This window comes from Schistocerca nitens, chromosome 1 (genome assembly GCF_023898315.1).
Source record: "Schistocerca nitens isolate TAMUIC-IGC-003100 chromosome 1, iqSchNite1.1, whole genome shotgun sequence".
Lineage (NCBI taxonomy): Eukaryota > Metazoa > Arthropoda > Insecta > Orthoptera > Acrididae > Schistocerca > Schistocerca nitens.
The window spans coordinates 363,615,764-363,635,430 of NC_064614.1; the positions used below are offsets into that span (position 1 = coordinate 363,615,764).

The 19,667-nt window shown below is 42.9% G+C and overlaps 1 protein-coding gene across 1 annotated transcript in view; it reads left to right on the forward strand.

Moving 5' to 3' along the window:
- The window catches only part of LOC126248136 (calponin homology domain-containing protein DDB_G0272472-like), a 42,258-nt gene extending 22,809 nt beyond the window's left edge, over positions 1–19,449 (forward strand). Inside the window, exon 3 of the mRNA XM_049948878.1 lies at positions 19,270–19,449. Coding sequence (XP_049804835.1) covers positions 19,270–19,449 — 180 coding nt within the window. The remainder of the gene's footprint in view (positions 1–19,269) is intronic.
- The last annotated feature ends 218 nt before the right edge of the window (positions 19,450–19,667 follow it).

The window sequence follows — 19,667 nt, forward strand, 5'->3', positions numbered from 1 at the left end:
ATTAACGTAAATGGCCAGTGTGTATTTACCTATCACTAGCATACCATTTTTCGGGACCTGAGTCGAATCTCCAGGTTCTTTGGTCTAGAGTGTACAAAAGATAACCATTTACCTATCATGAATGTAATTATTCTCAAGAGAGGATGTGAAGGATGCCGTGATTCTTATACTATGTTGGACGAAAGATCCATTGGCAGAGCAAAGTTCAGTAAGTTTAAGGATGATATGGAGACTAATTCATCCAATTATATTTCTAGCTTAAAAAGCACGCGTGTGTATTACAAGTTGATCACGGGATCATGACGTCACTTCCAGTCATAGGACCTAAAAAATTAAATATTTATTGACACTATCGATAAAAAAGTCGTGTAACTTGATGGTCTCGTACGTGATGTTTTTGATTTCTGTGAAGGCGCTGCTCTAATATAGCTGCTAATAACATATAGTTTGGAAGTGTGTCACAGCTGCACAACTCTATGCTAATGTCAATACAGTGTTGTAAAGAATACCCAAAATTAGCTGCCATGTCCGACCTAATCTATAATGAATATATTTACCACTTACATAACGCGTTCAGAAATCGTTTCGATTCATTTTTGGATGTTTTTTAACTATAAACACGCCAGATTACGTGATTTGCTTGTCAGCATGAGACTCTTAGGAGCTGAAGTCTAGGTCACTGTGTGCTTGTAAGTTGGCCACGTGATTATGCGCTCTCCCTGAATATTTTAGAAAGCGTACACAACCATCAAGTCAGCAGTGGAGGATAACTTAAGGCATGCACAGGTATAGCGAGGGAAGAAGAAACGACTCCCTAGATATCTCTGTAAGAGCTCCAACTTCTCTCATCTTACATAAAATGTCTATTGGCTATGAATTTCAATTTTCAGTACTGATTTCCTCGGATGGCCATAACTTATTTTTCAGGTTTTCGTTTTTCTTCTTCATTGGGTGCATTGTGCGGATACGTCCTGTGATACAATGTCCTGTGATACATCGATCATAGTTTAACCGTGCATATACAGTGTGAACATTAATAAGATCGACGAACTGCAAGTATGGATTCGAGACTAGAAATGGAAGAAGAAAGACAGGCGAACATATGTACGGAAATGGACATTGTGCGTGCAAGGGCAACAAATCGCCCCAGAACACGTTAAAGAGCTGCATCGAACGTACGTCACACCAGATGTTCAAACTGGCCTCCATAGGATGTCGCATCATGGATTTCCGCACTGTTTCGCACGTTCCACCCTCTCTCCTCATAGAATGATCACGCTGTTGAAGGGTCTGCACATCAGGAACTGGTTCAGCATGCACAACGCTTTTCAGATGCCCCCAGAGGTAAAAATCCAGGGAGTGTAAGTCCGGTGATCTAGCAGGCTATGCTACAGAGCCTCCCCATCGTATCCAACGGTCCGCAGCTCGTGGTCGTGCGGTAGCGTTCTCGCTTCCTGCGCCCGGGTTCCCGGGTTCGATTCCCGGCGGGGTCAGGGATTTTCTCTGCCTCGTGATGACTGGGTGTTGTGTGACGTCCTTAGGTTAGTTCGGTTTAAGTAGTTCTAAGTTCTAGGGGACTGATGACCATAGATGTTAAGTCCCATAGTGCTCAGAGCCATTTGAACCATCGTATCCAACGTCCAGGGAAGATGTTGTTGACGTGTCGGCAAACTGTAAAGCGGAAGTGGGGTTGTCTCTGCTATGCAGAAACCACATAACCTGTCGTATTGCCAAAGGCACATTCTAAAGGAGCCCTATCAGCGTATTCTGCAGGAAGTCCAGGGGCGGTTATCCATCGAGGCGTTGTGAAATAATAACATGTTCAAGTATGTGATCGCCAAGAATCCCTGCCCACACGTTGATGCTGGACCGATGATGACGAGACGCCTCAACCTTTCTTCGAGGATTGTCTTTAGCCGACAGATGATGACTATGCAGACTGATGTTGCCAGTTCTAGAAAAAGTTGCTTCGTCAGTAAGGGGGACTAATGACACAAATCCCATAATTGTGATGGTCTGGTGCAAAAACCGTCGACAATATCCTTCTCGTAGTGGGAAATCCGCTGCTGATAATCCATGCGCTCAATTGCAGGTGATAGCAATAATAGCGGTTGTCATGCAGGACACACATAAGAAATGGGTACGGAAGCACTAAGGAATAAAGAGATATATTTGATATTCTCTGAGGCTATAGATACCGCAGTAAGGAATAGCTCAGTAGGCAGTTCAGTTGAAGATAAATGTACATCTCTAAAAGGGGCAATTACAGAAATTGTAAAACAAAGCACAGGTACTAGGAAGGTAACAGCGAAGGAACCATGGATAAGAGGAGAAATACTTCAGTTGATACATGAAAGAAGGAGGTACAAAAATGTTCAGGGCAGTTCAGGAATACAGAAATACCTAGGAGTGAAATAAAGGAGAATCGCAGGGACGCTAAGACGAAATGGTTGCATGAAAAATGTGAAGAAACTGAAAAAGAAATGATTGTGGGAAGGACTTACTCTAGCACACAGAAAAGTTAAAACAACATTCGGCGAAATTAAAAGCAAGGGCGGTAACATTAAGGGTGCAATGGAAATTCCATTGTTAAATGCGGAGTAGAGAGCGAGTAGGTGGAAGGAGTACAGTGAAGGCCTCTATGATGCGGAGGACTTGTTTGATCACATTATGGGAGAAAAAGCAAGAGCCGATAGGGAAGAAATAGGGGATACAGTGTTAAAATCAGAAATTAAAAGAGCAAGACTTAAGCAAATAAAGCTGAAAGGATAGATAAAATTCCATCAGAATTGAAAAATCGTTGAGGGAAGAGGCAATGAAACGACAATTAATGTTGTTGTGCAGAGTGTATAAGACTGGAGACATACTATCAGACTTTCGGAAAACATCATCCACACAGTTCCGAAGATCTCAAGAGCCGAAAAGCTTAACAGCTCATTCATCCAAGTTTCTGAGTATAATAACATACAGAAAAATGGAAAAGAAAGCTGATGACGTGATAGGTGGCGATCAGTTTGGCTTTAGGGAAAGTAAAGCCACCAGATATGCAGTCTGACTGTGTGTTTGACAATGGATGCAAGACAAAAATCAAGATACGTTCAAAAGATCAGTCGATCAGGAAAAAGCTTTCCACGGTGTAAAATGGTGCTAGATGTTCGAAATTCTGAGAAATATAGGGATGAGCTATAGGGAAAGTCGAGTGATATACAGTGCGTACAAGAACCAAAATGGAGCAATAAGAGTAGAGACCAACTGTGAAGTGATGGGATTAAAAAGGGTGTAAGAAAAGGAAATAGGTTTTCGCCCCTATTGTTCAATCTATACATCAGTGAAGAAATGACGGAGATAAGGAAAGTTCCTATCCTCAGTGAAATTGAAGAGGAATTACAGGATCTGTTCAATGGAATGAACGGTCCAATAAATACAGAATATAAATTGAGAGTAAGTAGAAGAAAAATGAATGTAATGAAAAGCAGCAGAAATGAAAACAGCAAGAAACGTAACATTAGTGATCACGAAGTAGATGAAGACAAGAAATTCTGCTACCTAGGCAGCAAAATAACCCATGATGGATGGGGCAAGAACGATATAAAAAACAGACTAGCACAGACAAAAAGGGCATTTCTGTCCAAGAGAAGTCTGCCAGTATCAAAGATAGGTCTTAATTTGAGGAAGAAATCTGTTAGAATGTACGTTTAGAAGACAGCATTGTATGTTAGCGAATCATGGTCTGTGAGAAAACTGGAACAGGAGACTGTGGAAGCATTTGATGTTGAAAATTTGGTGGACCGATAAGGTAAAAAATGAGAAGGTTCTCCGCAGAACTGCCGAACAAACGAATATGTGGAAAATACTCCAGAAGAAGCGATAGGATGACAGTACATGTGTTAAGTCATCAGAGAAAATTTCCAACCTATTAGAGAGAGCTGTAGAGGGTAAAAACGGCGGAGGAAGACACAGATTGGAACACATATAGGAAATAATTTAGGAAGTTGGTTGAAATTGCTATTCTTAGATGAAAAGTTTGGCACAGGAGAGGAATTCGCGATGGGCTGCAACAAACCAGTCAGAGGGCTGCTGAGGGAAATGAACCTGTGGTCTCTCGGTAACGTCTTCGACTATTAATCAAATGGCATTGGCCCAGTGTTCGACCCCCGTCACAGCCTAAAATTTTCAATAAAAATCGTCAGTAATGGCGGCCGAAGACTTCCGGAATAGGAAGTAACCTTCGTTCTGGCAAAGGCGTTGTCAAAGAGGGCGGCGCGGCGGACTGAAGTTCAGGGCACACTCTTGTCATTTGGTGAAAACTGTTCCAAACACGCGGAAGAATCAGCAATAATTAACGGCATGAGGTTGCAGAAGCCAATGGAAGCCACTGCATTAATGGTACATGATGTGTATCCACAGGATGAGCAGGCTGTAACTGAAATTGTGTCATTTTTCCATTGGTAAAAGATTCTGGACTAGTTCCACATTCGGATTTCCGCAAAAGGACTACCAAGGACGAAGTGACCATTAGAAAAAGGTGTAATGGCCAACAAGGGAATAACATTCTCCGAGTCGGAGAATGGTATGTAGTACATGCAGACGTCGCGAGCAGATGATGAAGAGACACAGTAAGTATCCAAGGCTATTGAACAGATAGTTTAGTCTGTAAAGGGAGATGAAAATCTATGAATCGTAGGGAATTGGAACGCGATCTAAGCTGTAGGAGTGAGAGAGGAGAAAGATTAAATTCTGCAAAAAAATCAGATAGTTATAGCGAATATTCTCTTCAAGAATCACAAGAGGAGAGGGTATACTTGCGAGACACGGAAAGATTCCACGTTGATTACATCGTGATCAGACAGATTTTCCGAAATCTGGTATTAGATTTTGAGGCGTATCCAAGAAAAGATATCAGACTCATATCACAATTTAGTAATGACGAAGAATCGACTGACGTTTAAGCAAACCATCTGGGAGAATCATTGCGAAACGAAATGGGATACTGAATTACTGAGGAATAAAGTGACGCGTTTTAAGTTCGCTAAAAATATTGATACTGAGATACGGAATATCAGAGGAGGCAGTTCAGTTGAACAGTCATGGACGTCTCAAAAAGGATAGACACAGTTGTTGGCTGGTCGACATAGGCACAACGAAGGTTAATGCAGAGAACCTTGGATAACAGAAGAAACACTTCAATTGGCTGGTTCAAATGGCTCTGAGCACTATGGGACTTAACTTCTGAGGTCATCAGTCCCCTAGAACTTAGAACTACTTAAACCTAACTAACGCGTTTTAAGTTCGCTAAAAATATTGATACTGAGATACGGAATATCAGAGGAGGCAGTTCAGTTGAACAGTCATGGACGTCTCAAAAAGGATAGACACAGTTGTTGGCTGGTCGACATAGGCACAACGAAGGTTAATGCAGAGAACCTTGGATAACAGAAGAAACACTTCAATTGGCTGGTTCAAATGGCTCTGAGCACTATGGGACTTAACTTCTGAGGTCATCAGTCCCCTAGAACTTAGAACTACTTAAACCTAACTAACCTAAGCACATCACATACATCCATGCCCGAGGCAGGATTCGAACCTACGACCGTTGCGGTAGCGCGGTTCCAGACTGCAGCGCCTAGAACCGCTCGGCCACTCCGGCCGGCCACTTCAATTGTTCGACGAAAGAAGGAAGTACAAAAACGTTCACTGAAAGTTAACAATATAGCAATACAGGTGCCCTAGTAATGAGATAAATAGGAAGCGCAGGACAGCAAAGGTGAAAAGACTACACGAAAGAAGTGAAGAAGTCGCATAAGAAATGTTCGTCGGAAGGAATGGCTCAACATTCAAAATTAAAAGCAAGGGTGATAACGTTAAGAGTGCAATGAGGATTCCACTGTTAAACGGAGAGGGGAGAGCAGATATGTGGAAAGAGTACACTAAAGGCATCTATGAAGAGAAGGACTTGTATGATGACGTGGTAAAAGAAGAAACTGGAGTCGATAAGGAAGACATAGGGATATGGTATTAGAGTCAGTATTTAGAAGACCTCTGGAAGATTTGAGATCAAAATAAGAAGAAGGGTATATAATATTCCATAGAACTTTCTAAGATCATTGGGCGGAAGTGGAGACCAAGCGACTATTGAAGATGGTTCATAGAACCTATGAGACTAGCGACGTTCTATCACACTTTCGGGTAAACATCATCCACACAATACCGAAGATGAAAACCACAGGTAAGTGCGAACACTACAGCGCAATGAACTTAACATCTCATGCATCCAACGCGCTGACAAGAATAATACACAGAAGAATGTAAAAGAAACCTGAAGGTCTGTTAGAAGGCAATACCTTTTGCTGTAGGAAAGATAAAGGCGCCAAAAAAGCAGTTCTAACTTAGCGTTTGCTAATGGAAGCACGACTGAAGAAAACTCAAGACACGTTCATAGGATCTGTTGACGTATAAAAATCTTTCGACAATGTAAATGTAAAATGGTGCTAGGCGTGCGAGATTCTGAGAAAAATAGGGGTAAGCTCTAGAGAAAGGCGAATGATAAACAATGTGTGCAAGAACCAAGAGGGAACAATAGGAGTGGAAGACCAAGTACGAGGTGCTCGGTATAAAAAAGGTGTAAGACCCTTGCTATATCTATAAGAAGCAATGACGGAAACAAAAGAAAGTTTGAAGAGTGGGATTAACATATTAAAGAATATCAATGATAAGATTCATTGATGACATTGCTGTCCTCAGTGACAGTGAAGAAGAATTGCAGGATCTGTTGAACGGAACGAACAGTCTAAGTGAATGAGTACATAACATGGAATGAGAATAAATCGGAAAAGACAAAAGTAATGAAAAGCAGTAGAATTGAGAACTGAGTTGGTAGCAAAAGAACCAGTGAAGGACGAAGCAATGACATAAAAAGCAGAGTAGCACAGGCAAAGAGGGCATTCCTGATGAAGAGAAGTCTACTGGCATCAGTCATAGGCCCTAATTAGAAGAAGAAATTTCTGAGAATATACTTCTGGAAGAGAGCATTGTCTGGTACCGAAAACCGTAACCGAAGAGAATCGAAGCATGTGAGGTGTGGTGCTGCAGAAGAATGATGTTGAAAATTAGGCGGACATAAGGTAAGGAACGAAGTGGACCTCCACAGAATCATATTTAACATATGCGAAACAGTGACTAGAAGGAGGGACATGATGATAGGAGATGTGTTAAGACATCAGGGAATAACCTGTGTACTACTAGACGTAGCTGTAGAGGGTGAAAACCGTCGGAGAAGAGACTGATTGGAATGCGTCCAGCAAATAAATGAGGACGTAGGGTACAAGTGCTATTTTGAGACGAAGAGGTTTGCTCAAGGGAGGAATTCGTGTCAGGCCGCATCAAACCAGCCGAAGGGCACACTATTCAAATAAATAAAAAAATAAAATAAAATAAATTAGTCAATCCTGCTCCTACGGTGCGTAATCTGTCTTTTCGATATAAATTCCATGCCTCACTAAGTATTTCGGAGTTTCAGCCAGCTCTCAGTTTCGAGAAAAATTGAAGGCATACGCAGATAAAAGGAATAACCCTCAAATGTAACAACTTAGAGACTAGTGTTGCCATCTATTGCTGGGCACGGGAACTATCAAAATTTACATTGGACTCGCCCCTAAGTGATATTTAATTGGAGTGCGACAACTTTCCTGGAGGGTAGTAAACTGAGGAATTTTATTGTAAATATTTCGACAATTTACTGTTAGAGTTTTGACAGTCGAAGTGTCTTTACTTCATATGCGTTTTCATTTCACCCTCTGCATACCGACTGGCGAGCTTTCGTCATACTTTGCCTCATACGTCCAATACCGGAAAAGCTAAGACTAGGAGTCAGGCGAAGAAAAATGGCCTGGAGCAGCAATAATTGTGTATTACGATGAGAGAGAATGCTGTGAAACGTCCCCTTAGAAAAATTAATGAATGACTGTGCTGATAAACCTCTTACATTATTTGCTTTTCAAACAGCTGAGCAAAACTGAACGTACCCAGACATTTCGCTCTTTATCTATTCTGATCAACCTAAACTGACACACAATATTTTTAGCGCAACGCAATCTGACTTTCAAAAATCCCTACAAAAGAATTGCCCTGACTAACAATAACCTATACCTTTCATGAATCACTTACCTCACAAAAATATTCGTTACTCGAACTACTGCAATACAGCGAGCGCCAATACTGCCAGCTAAATAAAAGATTCTATCTACTGAAGTCACTAACTACTGATAGGCATAGTTACCAAATGAAAGATTTTGATAAAGAACAAACAATGTATTTACCTTAATAGTGTTCAAAAGTCATAATATATATATCAGTTCATGACATCCAGTCTTACAAATTTACTGTCTCTGATGGACACACGTCCAGATCATGCGCTCTCAAAACTCCACCATTTCTCTCCCCACATCCACCACTGCTGGCGGCTCACCTCCAACTGCGTAACGCTACGCGCTGTTAACAGCCAACTGCCCAACGCTACAATAGCGACTATTCCAACAATGCCGACCAGCCTCAGACTGCACACAGCACAGCCAGTGATTTTCATACAGAGCGCTACGTGGCGTTACCAACATAAAAACCTAAACAGCCTACTTACAGCTGGAATACTACTTTGTGTTCCTTTCTCTGGGTGAGTAGAAGAGCCGGCCGAAGTGGCCGCGCGGTTCTGGCGCTGCAGTCTGGAACCGCGAGACCGCTCCGGTCGCAGGTTCGAATCCTGCCTCGGGCATGGATGTGTGTGATGTCCTTAGGTTAGTTAGGTTTAACTAGTTCTAAGTTCTAGGGGACTAATGACCTCAGCAGTTGAGTCCCATAGTGCTCAGAGCCATTTGGGTGAGTAGAACATCTACATCAAACTAGCAATGTTCATTATGAACATGATCTTGTATTTTCGAAAAACAAAAATTTGGAAAAATTCTTTAACGTTGACCAAATGACCATGTAAGATGAAAATAGGAAGCGAAATAATTTTTTCTGTACATACTTTAGGGTTTGCCAAATGAAGTGTATGACAGAGGAATGTGATTGATTAAATGGAGTATCTACATCTACTGAACGAAAATTTATGCTCACATACCCCGACGATAGCTCTAAGCAGGGTTATGATATTATTTTATGTATTTCCTAGCTGTTACCTATGGCTGTGCTTGCGTATCATTAATTTTGTTATTATGAGCGGCGGTAAGTAAGCAAGCTAGTGTTGTTGCTGTTATGGTCTTCAGTCCTGAGACTGGTTTGATGCAGCTCTCGATGCTACTCTATCCTGTGCAAGCTTCTTTATCTCCCAGTACCTACTGCAACCTATATCCTTCTGAATCTGCTTCGTGTATTCGTCTCTTGGTCTCCCTCTACGATTTTTACCCTCCACACTGCCCTCCAATACTAAACTGGTGATCCCTTGATGCCTCAGAACATGTCCTACCAACCGATCCCTTCTTCTAGTCAAGTTGTGCCACAAACTCCTCTTCTCCTCAATCCTATTCAACACTTCCTCATTAGTTATGTGATCTACCCATCTAATCTTCAGCATTCTTCTGTAGCACCACATTTCGAAAGATTCTATTCTCTTCTTGACCAAAATATTTATCGTCGATGTTTCACTTCCATACGTGGATACACTCCATACAAATACTTTCAGATATGACTTCCTGACACTTAAATCTATACTCGATGTTAACAAATTTCTCTTCTTCAGAAATGCTTTCCTTGCCATTGACAGTCTACATTTTATATCCTCTCTACTTCGAGGATCATCAGTTATTTTGCTCCCCAAATAGCAAAACTCCTTTACTACTTTAAGTATCTCATTTCCTAATCTAATTCCCTCAGCATCACCTGACTTAATTAGACTACATTCCATTATCCTCGTTTTTCTTTTGTTAATGTTCATCTTGTATCCTCCTTTCAAGACACTATCCATTCCGTTCAACTGCTCTTCCAAGTCCTTTGCTGTCTGTGTCAGAATTACAATGTCATCGGCGAACCTCAAAGTTTTTATTTCTTCTCCATGGATTTTAATACCTACTCCGAATTTTTCTTTTGTTTCCTTCAGCTGCCCTCATGAGTCTGCCTGTTTGGGTATCCATACCTCGTGATGAGCGTCCTGCCCCCACCCCCCACCCCCCCACCCCCACCCGGCCGAACACTTCGTGCTGAGAAGCACGGACAGCATCGCACATCTACGCACGGGCTACATAAGTGGCTATACATTACACAGCGTCTACATTATGCAACAAATAGTTTCGAAGTATCGATTAAACTCGTTGAAGTTTGTATGAGCATTGTAATCACTGTTTTGGAGCGTATTCCTTTGCAAATATTAACTAATAAAATCATTTTCAAAAATATGTTAAAGATCAAGATGAGAGCACACGTGCAGAACAATTTTTTGTATTTTATATTTTTATTTGTTTGGTTATTTTTGGCTAGGCGATAGTTTAAGTTACTCTGATGAACACTCGCCAGCTGAACGCAGAGAGCGAAATCAGACGCGTTCAGAGTAAAGGCAAACCGTTTGCAAACCTAAGGTGTGGTACAGATACGTCAATGATACTTTCGTGGTGTGGAGCCATGGTGAAGAACAGCTCGGTAACTTCCTAAGACACTTGAACAGCCTCCATGCCAACATAACATTTACCATGGAAGTAGAAAAGGACAAGAAACTGCCATTTCTAGATGTGCTGGTCACAAGGGACGGCGAAAACCTGGGACACAGCGTGTATCGAAAACCGACACACACGGACCGACACCTGCACAAACTGTCAAACCACCACCCGAGCCAGAAAAGAGGCATGATTAGTACGCTCGTAACGAGAGCAGGACGAATATGTGAGCCGCAACACCTCAAACGAGAAATGCAACACCTGGAAACTGTGCTGGGGAACAATGGGTACTCCACAAATTATATTAGAAGTGTAACAGAGCCAAACACTCGGTGAAGTAAGGAACCAGAAAAAGAAATGTCGGGTACGGCCTTTTTTCCGTACATTGCCAGAGTGGCGGACAGAATCGGCGGTATATTGCGCAAACACGGCGTAAAGACGATTTTCAAACCGACAAGGAAGATCAAAGAGTGTCTTAGATCGGCGAAGGAGAAAAGAGACCCACTTGCAATGTCGGGAATATACCGTATACCATGCACATGCGGAAAAGTTTATGTCGGAATGACTGGACGATCCATCAACACCAGGATCAAAGAGCATAAGCGACATTGGAGGTTGGGGCCGGTGGAGAAATCGGCCGTGGCAGAGCACGCACTGAATGAGACCGACCACGTAATAAAATTCGCCGACACGGAAGTTCTGGCTGTAGAGAAGCACTATCACACGCGCTTGTTCAGAGAAGCTGCAGAAATACAAAAACACGCGAACAGTTTGAACAAGAAAGAGGAAAGCCATAAGGTAAACGGATCCTGGCTTCCCGTACTGCAGCGAACGACCGTCGCAGGTAGCAAGAGGAGAACCGCACCGGAAATGACCGCGGAGAAGCCCTCGGGCGTTGGCGCGCCAGGTACATATAGTCTGCGGCCGCGAGTTCATCCGCCCACTTTTTGAATACGCGGCAGCGCCTCTCGCCTGCATCTCCAAGACCCAAGCAGAAAGAATCTTCCGCACCGAAAGACGATTACTTCGCAGCATCCTACGACTCCCACCCTCCACCCCCAGACAAGAGGTCTTTGAGGAAGCAAAAGTCACCCCCGTTCAAACAAGATTAGCCATCCTGAGAGCCCGCTATGGGAAAACCACCCTCACCTCCCGACCCGACCTACACACAATATACACCCACAGACCAAGACACAGAAACAAACCCAAATACAAATACACCTACCCACCAAGAACAATCATAAACAACACCCTCCACACCTTCCCTGAAACTATACACCAACACGAACACGCAAGACAATTACACATACAGAACAACGACACTCCTACCCCCCCCCCCCCCCACCTCCAGGCGTTGAACCCCGACCGCCCGCCACCATAAACCCCACCTAATCGATAGCAACAAATCGGCACATAAACCCGCCTCCACTGTCGCCCTTACTTTTGTACTTTTGTATTATTGTTCTTATTTTCATTTCTATTACTAGCTCCATTTCTAACTCTAATTCCACTTCTACTGCTTCAAAAATTGTAAAAATTGTAATTAGTCTATAAGTTAACAAAACAATTCTATATTGCCAAACACTATTTTAGGAAAAGTGTAATTAGTATGTACGTTAGCAATAAGTACAAAATAAATAAAGAAAAGAAAATTATAATACCCTCATCTCTGGCCGCAATAGAGCAACAAGCTCTCCAGCGGCCCATCCGCCTCCCATCAGGAGCGGAAATGAATAGTATTAAAAAAAAAAAAAAAAAAGCTCGCCTCCAGTTCACCACCGGCAGTGGAGGGTGAAGCTTTGAAAATGCCAGCCACTCGTGCTGGCGAAACGTCAGAAAAATCATTAGATGAGCGTCGGCCGAAGAACCCGAGACAGAAGCCAATAGGCAGTTTGTCAACAAGTGGCCACGAAAGCCTTAACAATTTAGTAATGTAACGTACATCGAAAAGATTGATTAAGACCATAGGAGGAGGGGGCAGCGTTCATTGCAATTGACAAAAATATTGTCTCCATTGGTGTCGAATTTCAGAGTGACATGAAGATATCTGGTGGCACATAACAGGTCCAGATGATATCATATTAATTGTTTTATATTTTTACGGGCCTCCCAGTCCGCTGTGACAGTATTAAAGTCATTCAAAGATAGTCTACGCCTACTAAAGCGGAAATACCCAGATCATGCAACAACAGTTGGAGGCGACCTTAACCTGTCGAGTATAAACTGCGAAGTTATGGACTCATGGTAGCGGGTACAGACAGACAGTTTTGCGAAGTACTTTAGAAGACGTTTCCCAAAAACTGTCTTGAGCTGCTAGTTCGACGGCTCGCACGCAACGGAAATATTTTGGATATTGTAGCTACAAATAAGCTTAAACTTATCGACGGCGTCAGTACAGAGACAGGGATTAGTGACCATGATGTCATCATAGCGACTATAGTTGCTAAAACTAACAAATCCATCAAGAAGGCTAGGGGAGTATTTCTGCTAGAAAGAGCAGATAAGCAGTTGTTAACATCCCACGTAGACAATGAACTGGCTCAGTGTGATGGACGTAGAGGAATTATGGGCGAAGTTTAAACGGATTGTAAATGTGCTCTGAAGAAGTGTGAGTATGTGTCCAGTAAGGGGAACAAGGACGGAAGAGAATCACAGTGATTTAACAACATAATTCAGAACATTCTGAGACATCAAAGGTTGTTGCACACTCGGTTCAAAACAGAACGCGCAAATGCCCCACGTAGATGTCGGTAGAGATTCGTGCTTCTGTAAAAAAAATCTATACGCGAAGCATGCAACAACTACCACCGCCATACGTTAAAAAAAGATCTTGTCGAGAACCCGAGAAAATTCTGGTCCTACGTAAATTCGCTTAGTGGGTCCAAGGTTTTCTATACAATCGCTCGTTGATCAGTCTGGGGTGACATTAGCAGACAGCAAAAGGAAAGCCGAAATTATCCACTGAAAAATCTTAACGAATGTTCCTAGATATGTAAGAGGCTCGACGACTTCGTTAAATATTAGAACGCGGTACGTTGTCCTCGACAATGACTGTTCATGAGAGACAAGGGTATCGTCAGGAGTGCCCCAGGGAATTGTGATCGGACAACTGTTATTTTCTGTATATATAAATGGTCTGGCTAACAGGGTGAGAAGCAAACAGCGGCTGTTTGCTGATGATGCCGTGGTCTAAGAGGAGGTGTCGTCGCTGAGTGATTGTAAAAATCTACAAGATGACTTAGACAAAATTTATAGTTGGTGTTATGGCGGGCTCCAAATGTAAAAGAAATAAATAAAAAAGTAAATAAATTATAAGTTAATACAGAGGGGTAGGAAAAACAATCCTGGAACATTGGGTTACACTATTAATAGTGTGCTGCTTAAATCAACCACGTCGATTAAATATACGACGATGGTGATGTGTGAAAGAACAGATACCATCTCCATATAGTTAACGCTAACCAGCCATTGACTTTTTTCTTCTGTGCTGGATGCACAGGCATTGCTCGAACTCTTACGGGACTCGGTAAGATTGTCTGCCGCGAGTAATGAGTGTAATGGGCAGGGGCATTACGAATGTAGTGTGTGGACATTAAGTTGGGAATGTGGGTCTCACGGGGAGCGTGCAAGGGATAAATCCCTGCAGTCACAATATCCTCTGTGCCCTCGGTGGCTCAGATGGATAGAGCATCTACCATGTAAGCAGGAGATCCCAGGTTCGAGTCCCGGTCGGGGCACGCATTTCCACTGTCCCCACTGATGTATATCAACACCTGTCGACAGCTTAGGGTCTTGATTTAATTATCATTTCGCGTCGATTAAATGTCAACGCGTAACGATGCAAAGCGATATGAAATGGAATGAACATGTAAGGGTTGTAATAGGGAAGGCGAACGGTCGACTTCGGTTTATTGGGAGAATTTTAGGAAAGTGTGGCTCATCTGTATAGAGATCGCATATAGCAGGGTACTACGACCTACTCTTGAGTACTGATCTAGTGTTTGGGATCACACCACGTCGAATTACATGAAGACATCGAAAAATTCAGAGGCGAGCTGCTAGATTTGTTGCCGGCGGGTCCGAGCAACACACAAGTATTACGGAGACGTTTCGGGAGCTCAAAAATGGAGTCCCTGGAAGGAAGACGTTTTTTTCTGAAAAGAGTATGAGTAAATTTAGAGAACTGGGATTTGAAGTTGACTGCAGAACGATACTTTCGCCGCCAATGTACATTTCGCGTGAGGACCACGAAGATAAGAACAGAGAAATTAGGATCGTATGGAGACATACAGACAATCGTTATCCCCTTGTTCCGTTTGCGAATGGAACTGCAAAGAAAACGAGAAAAAGTGGTGCAGGACACCCTTAACAGTGCACCGGGCAGTGCTGGCGGAATGTGTATGTAGATGTAGATGTAGATGCAGATCAAAAGTCAAAGAGTAATTAGTTCTTCAGAGAGTAAATATTTTCCCCTAATCCGTGTAATGTTCTTCAAATTAGTAAGTATCTTGTACTACGCACTTCCTAAATTGTCTGTGTTCTTTCTCATGGTTCAAGCTACCTCCACATAAAATTTCATTGAAATCGGTTCAGCGGGAAAGTAGTAAAAATGTACCAGGCAGAGTTACTTTCGCACTTACAAGGGTTGGAACTTAAATACTGGCAAATATTTATTCACAACCGATACCAAAGAGTTACATGTTCGCACCTATTACTGTCCTTCAAAGTAGTCACTAGCGTTGCCAGCGACGTGGAAGGCGTAGTATACCGTTAGCAGAGCCTGTTCTGTTGATGGTGCAAATAGAGCGGCCTACTGCCTGTCGAATCTCTGGAACAGTTCTGAAGCGAATGCCACTAAGTGGTTCCTTCATCTCCGGAATCAAATCAAAGTCACAAGGACTTACGTCCGGGAGTATGGTGGATGGTAAAGTACTTACCAGTCCCATCGACCGAACAGAGCAGCCACAGCTTGCGCTGTATGCGCCCGCGCGTTGTCGTGCAAAATGATCGGTTGGTTGCGCGGAAAGTGTCGCCGCTTCTTTGGCAAAGCTGGTCGCAGATGATGCTCCAAAAACCAACAGTAATACTTTGCATTCGCGGCCTTCCGTGGAAGAACGTAAGGCGTTAGGATAGCACTATCACAGTCATAAACGAGAATCACCATAACTTTCGCCATACTGCGGCTCTGATGCACTTCCGATTTTCCCGGCGACCCATAATTACACTATTCGTTGGATTGGCGTTTCAGTTTTGGCTCTACGATGTGGCCCATGTCTCATCCAGTGTGACGATTCGGCGTAAGAAAGCCTCTCCTTCGCGCTCATAGCGCTCCAAGTGCGTCTGAGCAGCGTCGTAACGCATCCATTTCTGCATTTCCGTCAAGTCATGCCGAACCCATCGTAATGCAATTTTTCGCATGCCCAGTCGTTCCTTCAGCATGCGAAGCACAGTTTTATGTGCTAATCCGGTTTCGTGGGCGAGCTCACGAATCGTATGGCGTCGATCACTGTCCACTAACGCGCTAACAGCAAGCGCTTCTTCTTCAGAGACGCTAGGACGAGCTGCCCGATGCATGTCTCCCACAGTTTGCCGACCTTCGTTGAATGCTTTTACCCAACGTGCCACTGTTCTGTACGGCAATGCCGATTCCCCGCACTCCTTTTGAAGTCCTTGATGACACTGTCGTGCTGTACGACCTGTGGCACATTCAATCTTGTTCCAATTGCGTTGTTCCTGTTTCGGAAACATAGTTACGTTAGACCGCTCGCCCACAAGTGACTGTGTTTCCCTCTATTGTGCGCACTGACGTGGGACGGGCGAGTTTATTTGCTCGGAGGTAAGCTAGGTATGTCAACAACATGTGCTATCAGCGACAGTAGTAGATTCCAGTGGATAGTGTCTCCACAGCAGTGTTGCCACTATTTAAGTTCCAACCTACGTATAATTTAGTATGGTTAACACATTCACTTACTACAACTTTTTTATTCGTGATCCGATTTTGATTAAATAGAGCCTATACGCTATGCTCAGGTATCGTCCATTAGTTTTGAAAATTAGAGTATTCAAACAGATAGACAGAGAGACACTAGAGTTTTACACTTCTATTATAAGTATAGATTTACCTATTTATCTGGTAATATAGGAACCATCAGGCCCTTTGTAGGATTTGTCCAGGAAGTCTACACATTTTACTTTACATATAGTGCGATAAACACGCTGTAAGGTAAATCAGATTTGTGTTCAAATGTGTGTGAAATCCTATGGGACTTAACTGCTAAGGTCATCAGTCCTTAAGCTTACACACTACTTAACCTAAATTATCCTAAGGACAAACACAGACATCCATGCCCGAGGGAGGACTCGAACCTCCGCCGGGACTAGCCGCACAGTCCATGACTGCAGCGCCTCAGACCGCTCCGCTAATCCCGCGCGGCTAAATCAGATTTATAATACTACATTTAGAAATTACAAAGCGCGGGAAGGAAAACATAGTTTACATGCTTTCTCGAGAAATACAGCAATGAATACAATGTACAGGAAAGTAAGTTCGGATTTTGAGAGCTAGCAGCAGGGGCGTGACGAAATGAGTGAAATGGGATTGGCGTGAAAGAAGCGTAAGAGGTAGAAGATAGGAGCATTGGCTTCACTGTTTGACAGATGGAGCTCAGCCGTATACGTTGTTTTGGGGAAACGTTATTGTCATCAGCAACGCACAGAATGAGCTAAGACCCGTTATACACATTTATGACTAGGGACGCCTCATACTGACGGTGCAACTTACTTGACCATGGTGGAGCAGAGATTCATTACCCTGTCTGGCAGGTTCATCTGTACGTATATACTTTACTGCATTGTAAAATACTTTTACCGGACAAAAAAATAGTCGTTTTCTTCCTTAAAAGCATGTAACACCTCCATGAATTTCATAATCCGTGCTATTTGCTGTGTGGAGGTCTGGGTAAGTTTGTGGGTGTAACAGACGCGACTTTCCAAAGAGTCTTACCACAACAGCTCGTACAGCTAAGTGAGATTTCGTAGACACCATCCACAGAACCGTTCCGAGTCCATGGTGAGATAGGACTCCGCCGAGGACATAGGCACAGAGCGGCGCAAAAAAGACCTACAAATAAGCAAAAAATAGATGATTTAAGAGTTTAGCGGAAGATGTACGGGAGCACATTTTCCTCTCTTCTGTCTTCGAGATAAAGCCTTTCCCTCGGCCCTAGACTGCAATTGGACGCTGTTTTTGCAGTGTTATTCCGACCAAGCAGTATCATGAAGAAACCAGTATCAACGATCATGCGTTACATGGCTTATGTGTCAACAGCGCGCTGACTGCACAGCTCATGATCAACTATGAAGTTTTTACTGCTCATTTCCTACGGCCAAGATTTTAGAATATCCAAGTTTGGTGAACATGTGTTGAAGCAAAAACTTGCTATTTGACCGAAGGCTTCCAGTTTTTGCCGATTTCGCCTACTGAGGGCTGGAGTGAAACTATTTAAGCTAGAATGCTTCGAAGGATTTGATACAATAATAAGTGAACTAAGAAACCATTTCATATCACTTTAAATTACCGCTGGAAACGTCTTAAATAAGACCTCTGTACCTCATTCTGAGAAATATGCAGCAGAGTTTGGTGCCAAAAATATCAGAAATATCGATACAGCCAAACTGGTTGATGAAACAGCGTCTTTTAAATTGCAGTAGAAAAGAGTCGATGAAGAGGTGATGAAGAGCTCCCCTTTTTGAATAACTTGTGTTCTTCTTTTTTAACTTCTTATTGTCGAGTACAAGTGAAGCCGAATGTCGAGTTCAGTTATCTTGGAAATTTAATAAGACACAGCCGCTGAATTTGACTTCGACGGCATTATCAATGAGCTTGCATGGCTAAAAGGCAATGAAAAGTAAAATTACTTTAAATACTCAATTCTTGGCAAGAAATATATTCCTACCACTTAATGACAGTCCTGTTTCTTTAACTTTGAATTAATAACTTATGCGCATTAATAATTTATGAGGAGGAAATAGAATGTGTTCTATATACGTATACATCGTACTAAAATCATTGTACCCCATGTTTACTGGATACATTTTTCTTTTTTTAATCCATACTACCACTTCTCATTAAATTGAAAACCAATGGCTTGCAGTAGAAGAGACCCACTGTCAGACGTATCAGAACGTTTTACTCTTATAACTTTCAACTCGATCATTTCCTGACCAGGGTCCGTTACCACAAATTGATATGTTTACCCTTCTCAATCACCCCTGAAAGTTCGTAACGTAATCACAAAATCACTCTGTAGGCCTCGAAAGAATTTATTATGGGGTATCCATTGAGAGACGTGTGTATACTAATTATGATTCTCCTTATACGAGTAAATAAATACACAAGTACATCAAATTAAAAATCGCGGGACTGACAAATGGCACGCCTATTAATATACCATTGCGTGTTTATGCATCCTGCTATAAAAAGTTTACGAGGTAAAAATTGTTTTCCAACGATTCTGTTCGCGTGCGTAGTTTCACGACGTTCCGGGGTGTGTGCCGACATGTCTCTGCAGACGCAGCTCTCATATAAAGGCAAACTTTAATCTCTCCAGGCATTTTTCCCACGTTATTTTAGGTATCAGTATTCGACGGAGGGCTGTCTCTTTCACTTTCCATGACTGGACTGCAGCGAGGAATTTCGGAGAGCGGCAGCGTGTTCGCACTGCATTCCAGCTCTGGGGGCGTTTCCAGGTTACAAGGAGACGCGGGCCGTATTTCTCACGCGCGCGTGCACCGTGTCTGCAAGCAGACGTAACGCACCACAATGGGCCGCCTGCCGGGAATATCAAGTGGCCGGCAATGCGATACGGACCACCCGTGCCTGCCGCATGCGTAAGCAAGCGCTAGCGCGCCACAGATCCACGAGATGGACCAGACGCAATCTGGGCCCACCCCTGCCCAGCGCGGCTTATTGGATCCCACATCAGACACTCCGCAACGTGATGCAGTGAGCATGCTGCTGTCATAAGAAGA